Source organism: Pituophis catenifer, unplaced genomic scaffold (genome assembly GCF_029215685.1).
Source record: "Pituophis catenifer annectens isolate HBS135680 unplaced genomic scaffold, rPitCat1.0.hap2 SCAF_14, whole genome shotgun sequence".
NCBI lineage: Eukaryota > Metazoa > Chordata > Lepidosauria > Squamata > Colubridae > Pituophis > Pituophis catenifer.
In genome coordinates this window covers 12549707-12568319 of record NW_027256894.1, presented here as the reverse complement: position 1 = coordinate 12568319, position 18613 = coordinate 12549707, and the positions used below count along the sequence as shown (strand labels likewise).

At 41.2% G+C, this 18613-nt stretch overlaps 1 protein-coding gene across 2 annotated transcripts in view; it reads left to right on the top strand.

Moving 5' to 3' along the window:
- Positions 1–18613, top strand: part of NTRK3 (neurotrophic receptor tyrosine kinase 3) — a 460742-nt gene that overhangs the window by 119952 nt on the left and 322177 nt on the right. For both annotated transcript variants that reach the window (XM_070953879.1, XM_070953880.1), the window contains exon 3: positions 3756–3827. In XM_070953879.1, the coding sequence (XP_070809980.1) occupies positions 3756–3827 (72 nt within the window). The remainder of the gene's footprint in view (positions 1–3755; positions 3828–18613) is intronic.

The window sequence follows — 18613 nt, the reverse complement described above, 5'->3', positions numbered from 1 at the left end:
GTATTGTTTAATGAGTATCTTTGCCTCAGTTTGAGAGAACAAGCAAAGCTTGACCAGGTCTGTTCTTCTACACTACCATCAGAAATCATAGGTAACGTATGTTTCTGGTAGGAATATTTTACATACCCATTGGGCTTAAGACCAAATATTCTTGTCGTTCAATATGCACGGTTAAACTTGGATTTAGAAGTGTTCACTGAATTGCAAAACATTCACCCACCTTTTGGCCTCCTTCTGCCATTTTCTGAAATAAAGTGGCATCATGGGTTTCACAAAGAGAATTGAGCTTTTGCTGAGGTGGCATCTTCTTACACCAAATAAGCCAACCTGAATAGGTGAGCAATTAAATGTGGTTCTGGAACTGCAGATCCATGACAAATCTCTGAAGATGGAGTCTACAGATTAGCGAGCCTAACTGCAGCTGGGATTAGATGACCAAAGAAATTAGAATCTCAGTTCATTTCATGTAGCCAGTAATTCTGATAATTCATTCTGTGGAGGATTTGTAATTTTGGTTTAGACTTGAGTGCTTGGACAGAACTGTTTGCTTCTTGTAGACCAGCTTGTTTCATTGGTTTTTGGTGGACCGTTGACTAGCTAACCTACCTTCAAATCACCTGCCCTGAAATGCATATGGAACTTTATAAATCACTCTAAAACAGGGGTCTCCAAACTTGGCAACTTTAAGACGTGTGGACTTCAACCCCCTGAATTCCTCAGCCAGCTTCTGGGAGTTGAAATTCCACATGTCTTCAAATTGCCAAGGATGGAGAGCCCTTCTATAAAACATAGCTGGGAATCCATGTCCATACTGAGCATGATGATGTGACTCAACCTGTTATCAATTTCAGGTTTATCAATTTCAAGTTCCTACTCTGAGAACTTCCATTCTAAATGTTTCTCAGGGATTTAAATTTGTTGAAACGCCTTCCGTCAAGAAAGCAAATCCTACGGTAGCTGCATCTCCCCACAAGTCAACAACAACAACAACAAAAAGCAATTTTGCTATGTTATTCTGAAACTTACCCCCGAGAAGCAAATGTCCTCTGTAGGATTTATCCATGTGTGTGCATGGAAATGCCTTGCTCAGAATGTCTCTAAATTTAGTGCTGGAATGGTGATTGTGTCTCTTGTGTTTCTGCTAGTGAAGGATTTTTTAAAACAAAAATCAAAGGAATAGATATAGAAATCTTCCCTTACAGGAAGAGAATATAAAACGTAGTAACTGAGACTCTTACAAAGCATATTCATTGTGTTAGGAACAATCAGAAACACATTTATGTCTTACGAGACGTTCTGTCAGAAAAGTTCCCTTTGAAAATGGCAGCCTAGGAGAATGAATTTGTTTGGTAGAGCATGAGACCTTTAAGAAAGTGAGAGGTCTCCTGCGTGAGCAGCGGGTTGGATTAGATGACCTCCAAAGTCCCTTCCAACTCTGTTACTGTTACTTTGAGTGTGCAAGCGACAATTTAGACTTTTAGCTGGATGTTGTTGTTGTTTTACTCACTGATAACAGTGTTAATTTTATCATATTTGGGGCTCTTATTGGATTGTTGTTGCTGTGATTACTTTTCCATTTTTTTAATGGCCTAGTTAATGAATTATAAAGAGGTAGGCCATATGGAGTTCCCTGTTCATTGTAAGTATTTTATTATATATTAGTATTATTAATTGGAAGTAGAAATCCAGTGGATAAATGAAGCAGCAACATTTAAATAAACATGTACTTTTAAAAAAAGGAGGGGGGACATATTTTATTTTATTATTTTATTTGCTGAAATCAGTTCACGAGGATTTTAGACTTTCGGAATATATGTACAGTACATGTACATGTACAGTATATGTACAGTATATATACAGTGTGTGTGTGTGTATCTCTAAAGAGATAATGTATGTATTTTCAATGATAAGTTGTAAATTGCTATAAGCCATAAGAAAATGATGGAGATGGAAAGTAGTACTTAGATGCTGGGCACGGATTGATATTCATTTTCCATCAAGATGTTCGGTCACTGCTTGCAAATTTTGGTTGCTTGGGAACCAGCTGTCGCTCAATGACAGAATGCTCCTTTGGCCTTACAGAAGTCCTGCTAGAGACATGGAAGTCAGGCAAAAAGAAACAAACAAACCCCAGTCTGAAACATGGATTTGATTTAGATCTATAATCCGATTCAGACCTCCACATTGATTCAGAAAATTGATTGGCTTTGGACTCCAATTTGACTCATCCCTTTGAATCAATCTAATTCAGACTTCCAAACTGATTAAAGGAGAAGATTTTAAATCGTTTAAATGTAAATGTAGAGGTCTTCAGTTTGATTTGACAGTTCACCTCAAGTTGTTGAATGTAGCTTAGAAATGTGATTGAATTTAGAGAATCGACATGGTTTCCATTTTCCCACCCATCCATTCTCTGGTTTAATTCTTAGTAGCAGCTCCAGTTAAGGCAGAGGTGGTTAGTTTGCTATCTAGTGCAGACTAGAGATAGTCAATTTATGAAATGGCAGATATCACTGTTCTAGAAACTTCCAGGATCCATACAAAGCAGGACAAATGGCAAGGGATGCTGGGAGTTGTAACTGAGCAACATCTGGTTGGTATCCCATCTTACCAACTTAAGTTGTAGAGCATTCTGAGGGTTAATGAGCTGATGATCTGACTTTGATATATGCTTCATTTGTTTGAGACTAAAGCTGTCAAAAAGCATTGAACTAATGCCGTAGGCAGACTAAATGCTACATTTTGCCTTGGAAATCCTTAAAATAGCTATGCAAAATTGGCTGGTATTCTCCCCACATTTGGAATTGTGGAAATGACACACATTGAGGCTAAATTAATCATGGGACAGCTTCCTGCTGCATCTTATCCTCTGAGGGGATTTCTTTTCCTCTCTCTAGAAAGAGAGAGAGAAAGAGAGAGAGGGAGAGAGGGAGGGAGAAAGAGAGAGATATGATATGATAGCATGATATAATAGAGAGAGAGATGAGAGAGAGATACAGAGATAGATAGAAGATAGATAGATAGATAGATAGATAGATAGATTGATTGATTGATTGATAGATGAGAGATGAGAGATGAGAGATAGATGAGAGAGAGAGAGATGAGAGAGAGATATGAGAGAGATGATAGATAGATAGATAGATAGATAGATAGATAGATAGATAGATAAGAGAGGGAGAGGGAGGGAGGGAGAGATGATAGAGAGATATGATAGAGAGAGATGAGAGAGAGAAATGAGAGAGAGAGATAGATAGATACAGTAGATAGATAGATGAGAGATAGATAGATGAGAGATAGATGAGAGAGAGAGAGAGAGAGAGGGAGGGAGAGTGGGAGAGAGAGAGAGAGAGAAAGAGAGAGGCAGACAGACATTCATAAAAGTGTATTACATTAAGGAAAATGCTTTAAAAATCTGTGTACCTTAGGCAGAATTGCCAAAAAAAGAGAGAGGCACGTTTGCACAAATGTGCACTAAATGCTTTTGAATTTTAGTGGAAAAGTTATTCAAAAAAGAAACTGAAGTTCAAATAATTGTAGTTGACATATTTGGCTGCCCTGGTACTGAGAAAAAACGATCTTGACAGATTCGTTCCCCAATGAAGGGGGATGTTTTAAAGGTCTCTAGATTCAGGCTGGCAGGATAGTCTTCCAATTATCTCTTCTGATTCAATATTACGTGAGATCTCTGAATGCCTGACTTTCACTGCTTCTTTCTTTATGGGTTGCTTTTACTGTCTTTTTGCATCTCTTTGCAGGACAATCACGAACTCAGGGCTCCGAAGCATCCAGCTGCGAGCGTTTGATAAGAATCCTCACTTACATTACATGTAAGTAGATTGGGTCCTTACCCCTTCATGTCCCATGGTTACTTTTTGGAAAAGTTTTCAGTTGCTTGAGACGGAGGTGGGTGAAATATGGCAAACAACAAAGCAATGAAGGCACTTTGGTAGAGAGATCCTCATGGCTTAAGTGAAGGCATAGAGGCTGCCTGTTGGCCGTCTACATTCTAGGCTGCTAATCAACTGTAGCTGTAATGGGATAGTTCTGTCCTCACTACACATTAGTCTGTGTGCAGTTCGACATGCAGCTAAACCTACATATCCTCCAATAAAACAGACTGTGTGCATAGATCTGAATGCTTTATTGAAAGAACAGGATATGGTGAAACTGGGGAAAATAGGGATACATACAATGAGAACCAAATACAAGATAGACAGTATTGAGTTACTGTTGAACATAACAGTTAATCTAACAAGCAATCTAAATCTCACCAGCGATTCTCTGTGTCTGGGATGTGGGTTTGTCCTTGGATGACCATGTGCCACAGATTAAGATGGATTCTTCTTTCTGCTTCTGCCTTCTCCAAATGTTATAGGAAATGGACTCTGGCTTCCCAGCGTGCACTTGTTTTGAGAGTGCGGGCTGATGGGTAAAGACGTGGGGTCAGCTTCAAAAAATATACTTTGTATTTGTCTCTCTAGCCATTAGATGGGGCTAGAGAGCAAAAACAGTAATATAAAGATCGTATGTTGGGGTATATTTGTCCCTCCGGCCACTGGATGGGGCTAGAGAGCAACAATAGTATATAAAAGTTATATGCTGTGGCATGACAGGGTTTGAATAAAGGAGTTTCTGCTATTAAGCAGAGGCCAGATTATGAAGACAATACATGATGAAAGGGATAAATTGGATATATATATAAAATAAGCCCTCCCCGAATAATAAGCCCTCCCCTGAAAATAAGCCCTCCCAAAAATATTTAAACGTATGCGCAGCTGGTCCCCGCCATTTCCTCTAGTTAGGGTTAGGGAGACAGAGCTGGAAGTCAGGTAAGATGGCAAGAGGAGCCCTGTCTTGCTCCACGCGCCCCCAAAAAATAAGACCTCCTCAAAAATTCGGGGTTCAAAAAAATATAAGTCAGGGTCTTATTTTCAGGAAAACACGGTGTGTGTGTGTTTGTGTATTTACTGACAAACCCATATTTGGGTAGACCAGGTTGCTTTGATAGAATATATATATATAAATATATATTCAAACTTGGGCTGCCTGCATGTTAGACAGTTGTATTAACCTCTGAGCCACAAGTTCTCCTCCCTTCATCAGCTTGAGCCAGGGGAGAGATTAAGTGTTTTTCGATACACACACATATATATACACACACAAAAATTAGACATGGGGCTCAAATGACAGCAGCCTTACACAGTTCACATAAAACAGGGTTTTGTTTTTTTTGGATAAAACCAAATGTTTTTTTAAAAATACATGGCAAGAAAGGAGCTTCTCCCCCCTCCTAATACATACACATAGTTTTCTCAGCAGGAAGCTTGTTCAAGATGCAATAACCTTCATGGGGGCTCATCTGAGCATATTTTCTCCACTATTCTTAAATACAGTTTGGATCACTGCTGTTCTCCAATTATGGGTTGCCATCCCCAGGGGGTTGTGAGCAAACGGGGGTGGGGGTGGGGAGCTGAGTTGATTGGCTTTGCGCAAGTAAAGTGGGGAAGAAAACTCAAGTGTGTTTCCATGGATGACTAAATCCGTGGGCCTGGCCATCTGTCGACATCATCTGCCATTCACAAGAGCACCATGTGGTAGAATAGCCATCGTCTTTTGAATATCTGGAGAAAGTCAGCTTATTCATTAATTTAAACATCCAGCCTTCCCAAATGACTGGAATAAAGGATGGCAATAGATAAGCTAAAGGGAAATCTTAAAAGATGATCAAGCCATTGATAACACTGATAAAAAGAAGCCTTAGTCAAGAGAGTATTGTGCAAGTTACATTGGGTTTTAATAAGTTGTTGTAGGAGAAGAGCAAGCAAGGCTGGGTGGGAGGAGTTAAGCGAGTCATCAGCCTAGAGTCATTACATTGCCACAACTGGCGCAACTCCCTCTTGAATTCCATTGACCCTTCTCTAGTGCCAGTTTAGTATTGAACGTCAGTTGACTAGATTCTTGTGTATAGACTTGAGCTGGGGTGTCAAACTCAATTTCAGGGTTATGTTTGGGGGGATGGGCATGGCCAGGGTGGGTGTGGCCAGCTTGACATCACTCATGTCGGGGGCGCCTGTGATGGCCTGAGTAGCAAAAACAAGCTCCCGATCTCCATTTTTAGCTGCGACAGCCTCCCGCAACCCTCTGCCAGTGAAATGGTGCCCTCCCAAGCTCCGTTTTCGCTGGCAGAGGCACTGCGGGCCAATCCTTTGCTGTTTCCAGGGCAGTCTCATGGGCCAGATCTAAGCACCCGGTGGGCCGAACAGCGGGAGCCTGTTCCCAGTGTGTGCATGCTCAGAGCTGCCAGACGACAAGAACAATTAAGAAAACAGGGTCAACTTGGGAGTAAGGCTTGGAGATGATTGGCCCCTCCCATAAGACATAAAAGAAGAGCGAATGGGACGTGAGTTTTTGCAGGAAGCAATTAGTTCACATGGCCGATTCAAGATTTGAAAATTCTGTCTGTGACTCTGTGCCAAGTTTGGCCTTGCCCTGCGTCTGGAAATTAGCTCTCTGGCAGGGTTCCACGTGAGATAGGTGGGTGTTGATAACCTTCCTCTGTTTATCAAGCCTTGCGGACTGTAAATGAAATAAACGAGGTTTTGTGGAACTAAGATTGTGCTTTATACTTTCTAAGGAAGCCTCGGTCAGAACAACTGTATTTTCCAAGTGCTTTCTTCCAAGTAAATAGAGACTGTAATTGAGCAAGTCATTGTAATGGATGCTCCTTGAAAAATCAAGACAAATTGAGTTTTTGTTTGGTTGGTTGTTTGGTCGGTTGTTTGTTTTAAAGAGGAACAGATTGACCAGTGAATTGTGCCACACAGGAAAGTATCCACACCTTTTCCAACTAGACAGCTTTCACAAGTAATCCTGATGGGGATCAAAGACAAACTTATGTACAACACATTCTGTCCAATTCCAATTCTCTGGAAACAATTTTATTTGTCTAAGCGTGTTAGTTATTATTTTTTTTTAAGATCATGTTATTGTTTTGAGTGGCTAATGGCTTGTTGTTTTATCCATTTCTATAAAATTGTTGTTTTATTGTAGGTAATACACCCCCACCCACCTTGAATCCTATGGATGGAGGTGGATATAGATACATAGGTATATAGATATAATGATTAAACAAGTAACATCTAAAAGCCAAAACTCCTTATAATCTTATATTAATTGGTTTGGGGATATTCAAAGTGTATAGAGAAGAGGGATGGGCAGACCCAGCCCTCTAATGACTCTTGTCCAGTAATACTGGGTTAACAATGGTATTAAAGACTCTAATGTGATCTTCTGGATCTAGTCTACTCTACAGGACTCTATAATGGGGATCTAGTAGAAATACAACTATTAAGGTTCAGACTTATGGATTGTATGTTTTTTGAGGGAGCTTGTTACATCCTTTTCTGTGTTAGGATTTCTTGACAAAAGTTTCTTTGATTATGGTCTCATTTTGATACAGCCCTGTCTTACTTATTTTGATTACTCTTTACTACTCTTGATTAAGAGCCATGGTGGCGCAGTGGTTAAAGTGCAGTACTACAGGCTACTTCTGCTGACTGCCAGCTGCGTGCAATTTGGCAGTTCGAATCTCACCAGGCTCAAGGTTGACTCAGCCTTCCATCCTTCCAAGTTGGGTATAATGAGGACCCAGATTGTTGGAGGCAATAGGCTGACTCTGTAAACTGCTTAGAGAGGGTTGTAAATCACTGTGAAGCGGTATATAAGTCTAAATGATATTGCTATTGCTGTTACTCTTTTATTAGTTGAAGTAGACTGTATGGAAAAAAAGTGGAAAAAACGGTCTGAACTAAAATGCCATGCTTTGCAAAAAGGATCTTCTCTTTTGAGAACATTTTCTGAAATTGCATTTTAAAAATAAAGGTTACTGCTTCCTTGCATTCAAATATAGCAAATGTAAGGAGAAGTTGTATAAGAAAAATGCATTGAGAAGATTTCACAGGAAAACAAACACATTCATTTTTTTATGCTTATGTGTTCTTCTTTGCCAAAATTGTGTCTGTGGGGACAGACAAACAATAATATAAAACATCCAAGCTTAGGAGAATTAAAAACATTTTCTCATTAAGTGCTAATCCAAAGAACAGACATCTGTTTCGCACCATGTAAAGATAGAGACAGAGGGAAAATATACGCTGACACTAGTTTAACAAGAAAGGATGTTATGTCCATAATCTATGAAGTAACAAGCACAAATTTTCTGCCTGGTTTTTGTTTAAATTGTTAATTAAGGAATTAGAACAGAATAATCTCTAGTAGATCTAGCATGGCATTGGCTGGATTTATACTGATCCATGCATCTTGTGAAATGCTGTGAAAGTTGGCCCATAAGGAAGGCTGAGCATCAAAGAATTGAGGCCTTTGAACTCTGGTGCTGGAGAAGACTCCTGCAAGTCCCTTGGACTGCAAGGCGATCCAACCGGTCAGTCCTAGAGGAGATCAACCATGTCTTCTCTTTAGAAGGCCAGATCCTGAAGATGAAACTCAAATACTTTGGCTACGTAATGAGAAGGAAGGACTCACTGGAGAAGAGCCTAATGCTGGGAAAGATTGAGGGCAAAATTCAAAGGTGTTAGTTATCACCTTTAAAGCGCTCCATGGCTTAGGACCTGGGTACCTACGAGACCGTCTTTTGCCACCAATAGCCTCCCACCGACCAGTTCGTTCTCACAGGGAGGGACTACTCAGGGTACCGTCAGTCAAATTATGTCGACTGGTGACTCCCAGGGGGAGGGCCTTCTCTGTGGGGGCTCCAACCCTTTGGAATGAACTGCCCCCGGAGATACGGAATATCCCTGATCTCCGTGCTTTCCGCCGTGCCCTCAAGACCCTGATGTTCCAACAGGCGGGGCTAAACATACGAACATGTGAATGGTTTTTTAAATGTTATCTAATTCTGGGTTTTATTTAATTGACCAAACTAAGTAATAATTTTAATTAGCAATTTTATGATGTTTGTGTGTCTATATTTTTCTTGACTGTACACTGCCTTGAGTCCTACGGGACAAAGGCGGTATAGAAATATAATAAATAAATAAATAAATAAATAAATAAATAAATAAATAAATAAATAAATAAATAAATAAATAAATAAATAAATAAAAGAAGGGGATGGCAGGGAATGAGGTGGCTGGATGTAGTCACTGAAGCAGTTGGCATGAGTTTAAATGGACTCCGGGGGATGGTAGAGGACAGGAAGGCCTGGAGGAACGTTGTCCATGGGGTCGTGATGGGTCGGACATGACTTTGCAACTAACAACAACAACAACAATGCATCTTGAGTAGATATTGTGGGCCACTGTATTAATCTGCAAATTGTTAATTAAGCCATTAAGGAGTTTTCTCTCCTTCTGCTTTTCTCCTTCTAAATCTTATCCATCTTGCAATGTCACACTCTCATTGTTCAGGCAAATGATTGGCAATGTGGACAACTGGAAGTTCCTCTGGGCTCATACCCAGAAGGGATAAGGATGGAAAGCCAGAAGAAATAATTTGTAGAAGTCGACAGTTCTTTTTGTTCTTCTCTCCATCATCCTAGCCATATGCTCCCCAGCATATAGCTTAGTATGCTAAAGGGCCTGACATTTCCACAAATGCCACTCATCGGAATAGAGGATGAAAAGAATAACAGGGAAGCGGTTTGCCTGCCATTTTCTGATTTTGATTTTTGAAGGTCTTTCTCCTTGGCAGGTTGGCTTCAATCATACCTGCTCAGCTCCACCTGACTCCACTAGGTGGCTCAGTGGCTAAGACCCTGAGCTTGTCGATCAGAAAGGTCTGCAGTTCACTGGTTCGAATCCCTAGTACAGGTCTCCTGCATGAGCAGGGGTTGGATAGATGACCTCCAAGGTCCCTTCCAACTCTGTTACTGTTAACCTTAGTTTCACCATTTGACTTTCAACCTTACCAGCAAAATGACAATACAGAAAGATGACTCTGGAGACTGTGCTGGAGAAAGTAAGGAGGAGATGAACCTAGTGTGGAAGACAATGGTAAATATTGATAAGATTAGGAAGGATAAGGATATTTAGATGACCAAAATCATTACTAGGTCTCAGAATGATATTGTATGACTGTGAAACTTGCGCACTGGGAAAGAAGGAAACATTATAGATACTTCATAACTACGGGATCGATAATGTTTAAAGTACCATGGACTGCTAGGAAAACTGATCCATCAGTTTTTGATGAAATAAATAACAATGGGAAAGCAGAAACTCACACGTTAGATAAAACTAGGAACAAAAGTAGGATTGGCAAGATTGAGGGAAGTGTAGAAGAGAAAGACAATGGCTAAGTAGATGGATAGGATCTGAGATCTCACTTAAAGGTCCTTTGAAGAGTCATGGATTGTTGCCAAAGGCAGTTTGAGAGGACAAGAATGTGTCCATTTGGTTATGAAGGGTCATACCCAGCTCAGTTGCGCTTAATTAATTGCTATTTTCCTCCATAACCAGATCTTTGGTTGTTCTGTGTGAAATTCCAACTCGGTTCAATTCAGAAAAAGTCAGTTTAGCGAATGAGATTTGCAAGAGCCCCTTTTCACACAGAATGTTGTTTCTGTTTTCCCCTATCCCTTTTTTCTCATTCCTTATACTCTGCCATCTCTATTTCAGTCCCTTTCTCCTTGCACTTTCTGAGTCCGTGGCCTCCAGCTGTGCCATCACAAGCTCATCATTGACTCCAATTTCATGATCCTAGTTATGAATAGGTGGTTATTTAACTTCATCTTGTTTTTAATCCAAGGAAAGGAAGGTCTCCAGTCATTGAGGAAGTACACAAGCATTTAAGCTGCTTTGAATGCTTTAATACGCCAGGAATTCTTCAGAGCTGATGCAAATATTATGCAAAGTGAGATGGTAATATTTCTTTTGTTACAGAGCTTTAGCCTTTCATTATCTGGTTTTCTATGGTAAGCAGAAATGGTTTTGAGGTCCTAGGGTAAGTTTAGTCTTTCCAGCTTTCAGACTCGTGCTGGAGCCCATCCTCAGGGAACTTCTCTCTACTAGGCTGAGAAAGAGAGAGATAGCTTGGAAGATTTATAGAATAAAATAGAATAGAATGGAATAGAATATAATTCTTTATTGGCCAAGTGTGATTGGACACACAAGGAAAATTCCTTGGTGCATATACGCGCAGTGTACATAAAAGAAAAAATACGTTCATCAAGAATCATAAGATACAACACTTAATGACAGTCATAGGATACAAATAAGCAACCAGGAAACAATATCAATATAAATCGTAAGGATACAAGCAACAAAATTACAGTCATACAGTCATAAGTGGAAGGAGATGGGAGGTGGGAACGATGAGAAGACTTAGGGCAGACTTAGTAAATAGTTTGACAGTGTTGAGGGAATTATTTGTTTAGCAGAGTGATGGTGTTTCAGAAAAAACTGTTCTTGTGTCTAGTTGTTCTGGTGTGCAGTGCTCTATAGCATCGTTTTGAGGGTAGGAGTTGAAACAGTTTATGTCCAGGATGTGAGGGGTCTGTAGATATTTTCACAGCCCACTTTTTGACTCATGCAGTATATAGGTCCTCAATGGAAGGCAGGCTGGTAGCAATTGTGTTTTCTGCAGTTCTAATTATCCTCTGAAGTCTATGTCTGTCTTGTTGGGTTGCAGAACCCAACCAGAGAGTTATAGAGGTGCAGATGACAGACTCAACAATTCCTCTGTAGAACTGGACCAGCAGCTCTTTGGGCAGTTTGAGCTTTCTGAGTTTGCGCAGAAAACTCAGAAATGAATGAAATGAAATGAACCATTCATCTGAAATGATATAGAGTTTCCTGCTTGAGCAGGGGGTTGGACTAAAAGACCTTCAAAGTCCTTTCCAACTCTGTTATTCTGTTATCCTGTTATTCTATTATTCTGACTAAACCTCTGGTCCTGGTAACCGACCCAGATTGGATCTTTCAGTATTATCCTGGGACATGTATATTTGCCTTCCTTCATGAGTTCTTTTTTGTTCACACCTTTAGACAGAATTAAATCACTCTGTTATCTGCATCCGTCATGCAGGGGTGCTATTCAGCAGGTTCTGACAGGTTCTGGAGAACCGGTAGTGGAAATTTTGAGTAGTTTGGAGAACCGGCAAATACCACCTCTGGCTGGCCCCAGAATGGGGGTGGGAATGGAGATTTGGCGGTATCCTTCCCCTGCCACGCCCACCAATCCACGCCCACAGAACCGATAATAAAAAAATTTGAATTCCACCACTGCCGTCATGTATTCTGAGAACTATTAGAGAGGGTCTGTCTTCACCCTCTTTCTACCCCACAAAATATCTGTATTGACCTTCCTCTTACTGCTGTGAAATGCACCCCCTTCCTCCTGGGGCCCCATCATTCATGTAATCAATCCATCCCTCAATTAGCGACCACAGTTCTGTGAATCCTGTCCCTTCCTCACCTTCTTGGCACTTTCTCAGAACTTTAGAACGAGTGCCCCTTGTCACAATTTGTGACAGATTATGAAGTAATAGGACCATGATTGCTTCTAAACGCTGTGCAGAAACGCCCTGGTGTTTGATGCATGACAATACTTGGCTGAGGATAATCTCATCCACCTTTTATTTACAATATATTGAAGAAAACAAATTAAGGCCTTGTAATTATGTACTGGAAGCACATGCTTAAAAAAAAAAAAAAAGAAAGAAAGCCCTGGCAATCAGGATTCCATTTAAAATATTAATGGCTTTATCCATCTACCTTTGGAGATTTCATTTTATGCTATGTGAAGGTTTATGTGTTGTTGTTGTTGTTGCTGGCTTTTTGGTTTTTAAATATAATTGTCTGCCAGAGATTTGTGAGTGCCTAATGGGACGCGTGAATCATGCATTTCAGCTGATGCACCAGGTATAAAAAAAGCCTATAGCTCAAAAGCCAAAGAAGGCCATGTTGAGACTAGTTTTAATCTGTTGCATCTACTCGGTTGCAGAATGGCAGCCCGGAAGAGTTTACAAAGCAACAAAAGAGGTGGGATGGGTTGGATGGGGTTGCCAGGTGTCCACTATTTGAGCGGACAGTCCGCTTTTTTCACATTAAGTTCACTATTTTTTTTTCACAAAATAGTGGACATTTTTTTTATTCAAAAGCTTTATGGTGAAATGGTACGTAATCTAAAGCTGTACAGTCTAAGAGAATAAGGATAGGAGAATCGCGTTTTGTCTTTTTTTTTTCATAAGTTAGAATGAGACAAAGATCGAATATCCCATTGAACTCGATTCTCCGAAAAAAATTAATGATGAGATTAAAATAAAAATATATTATAAAATTATGTACAGTTCACATTTTTAAAATGTATTGTAGCTTGTGTCGACTGACCTAAAATGGCGTGTTAAAATGTTTGTAAGAAAATATATAATTTAATTGTAATTTTTTTTTATTATTTTTTTACTACTTAACACCCCCCCCCCCCGCTTGTCCGCTATTTTTTGGAAGCAGACCTGGCAACCCTAGTTGTTCATATTATGAATATGAAGGGAGTAATGTGAGACTAGGTCAGGGGTCAGCCACCTGCGGCTCTGGAGCCGCATGTGGCTCTTTCACCCCTCTGCTGTGGCTCCGTCACTCAAAATATGTGTCACAACCGTTAATGTGCGACACCCGCCGGCACACAATTTATTGAGCTTTTCAATAACCATGGATATAATCCAAGAAAAGAAAAAGTTTCAGAAGAAAACAGAACGTTTCATTCAACTACATATGCTAGTTTTGTGGCTGCTGAAGAAATAGTCAGGCACAGGAAGGGTTTTGTGGCTCCCGGTGTTTTCTTTTCTGTGGAAAACAGGTCCAAATGGCTCTTTGAGTGTTTAAGGTTGCAGGCCGGCCCTGGACTAGGCTGAAGCTGCCATACTTAAAGATGATTGAGGAAAACTGAAATGTTTCCTACCCTGTTTTCTGGATACCTGCACTTATCACAGTTGAGATCGGGAAAATTCTACCAGCTGACTAAACAGCTACATTATGTTCTGGGTTTTGAGCATCTATTCCGCTGGTTCTGACAGGTTCTAGAGAACCAGTAGCGGAAATTTTGAGTAGTTTGGAGAACCGGCAAATACCACCTCTGGCTGGCCCCAGAGTCAGGAGGGAATGGGGATTTTGTAGTATCCTTCCCCCAGGAGTGGGGAGGGAATGGAGATTTTGCAGTATCCTTCCCCTGCCATGCCCACAAAGCCACACTATACCACGCCCACAGAACCGGCAGTTAAAAAATTTGAATTCCACCACTGATTTACACCAGTGGTAAAATCCAAAATTTTTTACTATTGGTTCCGTTGGTATGGCTTGGTGGGCATGTTGTGGCTTGTTGAGCATGGTTTGGTGGGCATAGCAGGGGAAGGATACTGCAAAATCTCCATTCCCATCCCACTCCTGGGGGAAGGATATTGCAAAATCTCCATTCTCACCCCACCCCACCCCACTCTGGGGCCAGCCAGAGGTGGTATTTGCCGGTTTTCCGAACTGCTCAAAATTTCCGCTACCGGTTCTCCAGAACCTGTCAGAACCTGCTAGATTTCACCCCTGATCTACACGTTTTGAAATCTTAACCTTGGTTTCTCCGAATCAGATTTTCTTAATCAAAATACTTGCTGCTTTTTAAGCTAAAAAAAAAAGGGGTGGGTGGGAGAATGCCAAGAAACATTGACTAAAGAAGCAAATGAAACAGTCCAATTTTCATGACATTCTGAGGGAAATGACAAATAACAATCACAAGATCGAATCGGGCTTCCTGCCCGACATGTCTGAGAACCGTTCTTTTATCAGGGACAATGTTTGCTATTTTAGTGTTCTTTGTTTTTGTTTTAAAAATGATAGCATCTTGATGTTTGCCTTTGGCAGAGCAGTTAAATTGGATTATTGTGACCTACATCATGGATGGCATTTTTGAGCAGCCTTTAATACATTTAAAAAAGTGGTCCAGAGCTACAGTAGATTGGGAAATGACATGGGACAGAGTTGGGGATTCACTTATCTTCTGTACTGATTCGCAAATGTGAGCCTGCATGCTCACTTCGCTCGTATGTGCCACCTCTGTGCATGCACATGACTTTCTGAGCATGTGCAGTAGTCGCTCATTACATCCGGGCAGGTGGGCGGAGCCTCCCACAGTCACCGCTACCGGTTTGCACAATCTGGAGTGAACCGGCTGAATCCCACCACTGATATGAGAACATTGAAGTAGAGTTCTGACAATAGCTAGCTGAAGAGGAATTTGTTGGGACCGTAGGTAGCAATAGCAATAGTGCTTAGACTTATATATTGCTTTATAGTGTTTTTACAGCCCTCGCTAAGTGGTTTACAGAGTCAGCATATTGTCCCCAGCAATCTGAGGCCTCATTTTACCCACCTTGGAAGGATGGAAGGTTGAGTCAACCTTGAACCAGTCAGGATCAAACTGCTGGCAGTGAGCAGAATTAGCCTGCAATATTACACTCTAACCACTGTGCCACCATGACTCTTATATAGTAAGTTCGAGCATTCTTTTCTGTGATCATTGAAGGCTCAGTTCACACAACAAAAAGTCTTCTCTCTTGTTGAATTAACCCATTTTGGAATCTGCAGAATATATTGAATTAAAAGCTAACAACAACATATTGTTGCCCAATATATTAAGCTACAAAAAAAGCCTGACCAAGAACCAACTGAATTTAGCCTATGATATAAATTCAGCTGCTGGGTTTTTCATTAACCTAATTAAGTTGAAGAGTTGTTGCATAGCATATCTTCCTTCAAATATAGGTTTTTTTTTGGGGGGGGGTGGAGGAAAGAGCCTCAGAGAGCTTACATTTCCTTTTTTTTTTTTTTTTTTAAAAAGTGTTTTTATTATGCATTTTCCTTTATCCTACATCATATTTTCAGTTTTGCAACCACAGTATACTGGTTGTATCCAGTCTTTTTAAAAATATGCATAGTATTATACACCTTGATCATAACCTTTATTCTCATAATCATACAGCATAGCTTACATGTCCTATGAATCGGGGTGAAATGCTCCCGGTTCGGACCAGATCGTCCGATCCGGTAGCGATGGAGGCGGGTGGTTTGGAGAACCAGTAGCAAAACTCCCTGCCCCCCCCCATTGCCCAGAAGAGCCACACAATCATCAGAGGCTTTTTTTTATTTTTAAAAGCATTTTTCCTACAACCTCTTTGCCCAAAAAAATGCTTTTAAAAGTAAAAAAAAAAAAGCCTCTGCCGATCAGGCAAGTCAGCTGGGATCGTCAGAGGCTTTAAAAGCATTCAGCCGAAGAGGTTGCAGAAAAAATGGTTTTAAAAAAAAAAGTTGGCCACACCCACTCAGTCATATTACCCCACCACTACCACCAAGCCACGCCCACAGAACCGGTAGTAACAAATTTTACATTTCACCACTGCTATGATTGTTTTAAAACCAGCCTTTTTTAACTTTCATACTGGACATGTTGGCATTCACGCTGTGCCTCTGAACTAGTGTATGTGCTGTTTATTCAAACACATACACCCACCTTTTTTCTTCACTGGCAAATGCCAAGGGAGGCTGAGTTTAGCAACATCATTTATCTACTGTGTTTTCCCGAAAATAAGACCCTGTCTTATATTTTTTTGAACCCTGAAATAAGTGCTTGGCCTTATTTTCAGGGAGGTCTTATTGTTTTGGGGTGCATGGAGCAAGATGGGGCTCCTCTTGCTCTCTTACCTGATTTCCAGCTCTGCGTTTAAATATTTTTAGAGGGAGGCTTATTTTAGCGCATGCGCTCAAAAGCCCGATTGGGCTTATTATCAGGGGATGTCTTATTTTCGAGGGAACAGGGTAATTGTGTGTTTGTGTGTGGTTTGTGTGTATGTGTACCGTTTTCTAGTGTGCATTTCACCTGGGTGCGCTTTGTAGAATGTGGCTTTTTAAGTATGGCTTTATTGTTTTTACACTTGCCCTAAATTGGAGTGGCTGCCGAGAGGCATCCGTTCAACGTTTCCAATATTTTGTTTAAGTGCCGGAGCAGTTTGGATGTTCTTTGACTGCGGGGAATGAAGTGACCCATAATTCCCTTGACCTGTGTGGGCATTTGAGGACAATTGGTGTGAAGAAAGTTGTTCCACTTAACCAGGCTTTTATAACGGCGCCGCCTCCGAGCCGCGTTTTCTCAGCTGGATTCTCTCTCTAAAAAGGCTTTGAGAATTGCAGATCTTGTCCGAGAAAGAACAGGCAGGTGTTTATATCTGACCCACATTCAACAAAAGTTAGGCGGTGGCGGCTGATACCACGTGGGGCTGAAAACCTGTGGAGGCTTGGAACGAAGCATCAATTGAATCTTTAGAAAGTCAATTCGCCAATAAAGGAGACTATTTGTAGCTCAGGGTTGAAACGAGGGGTCTTTGATGCTCTCTGAGCTTGCTTGTTTTCTTGCAGACGTTTTATTATCCAAACTAGGTATCAGGGTTAGTAAGGAGTTGCGTTTGTTCTTTTTTTTTTTTTAATTTGATTTATATGCCGCCCTTCTCCGGAGACTCAGGGCGGCTTACAGTGCGTTAAGCAATAGCCTTCATCCTTTTGTATATTTATACAAAGTCAGCTTATTGCCCCCACAAACCGGGTCCTCAATTTACTTACCTTAGAAAGGATGAAAGGCTGAGTCAAACTTGAGCCTGGCGAGATTCGAACCTGCAGTAATTGCAGGCAGCTGGTCTTAATAACAGGGTGCTTTAAACCACTGTACTACCAAGGCTCTTGGTTCTTCATTTATATTCTAGTGCAGGGGTGTCAAACTCAAGGTTCGGGGAGGGGTGCTTAGATCTGGCCCATGGGGCCACCCTGGAAAAAGTGAAGGACTGGCCCGCCGTGCCTCTACTAGTGAAAATGGAGCTTGAGAGGGCCGCGCGTGGCCCTCCTGAGTTCTGTTTTTGCTGGCAGAGGGTTGCAGGAGTCTGTCACAGCCGAAAACGGAGCTTGGGAGCCCGTTTTCACTGGCAGAGCGCTCGGGCCACCCCCAGCACCCCAAGAAAAGTGACGTCGAGGTGGCCACACCCACTCCAGCCACGCCCACCCTGGCGCCCCCAAGGTCAAACACAACCCTGATGTGGCCCTCAATGAAATCGAGCTTGACACCCCGTTCTAGTGTCTTGCCCTGTCAGTGTTGGTGGGAGCGGATTTAGAGATTCTTCGGTTGGGCTGTTTGCTATTAGCTTGTTTGGCAGTTCCTCGATTGGGGTATTATGTACTTGATTGTTGGTCTAATGTTGGAGTAGTAAATCTATGCTGATCTGGGTGCTGATTGCTGGTGGAGAGGTGCAGCCTTAGCAGAACCAAGAAACAGGTTCCTTGTCCTGAAAAAAAAACCCTCTTTATTTAACTACTGTGAATTCATGGCATTCACATACAGAAAAGTCCAGGCAATAATCCTTCCAAGGGTTAATTGCAATGACAGACCTTATCAGTCCTTGGATAATTGCCAGGCCGAGAGCTTCCAGTTGCAAAGCTGTAAATTAATTCCTAGCAAGAAGTCTCTGAGGCACGAACCATGATAAGCAAAGAAATACGAACTGTTGTCTCCTGCAACCACCCACCACTCCCCTTTTGCTTCTATATATTCCCCAGCCAGCGAGAGGCTATTC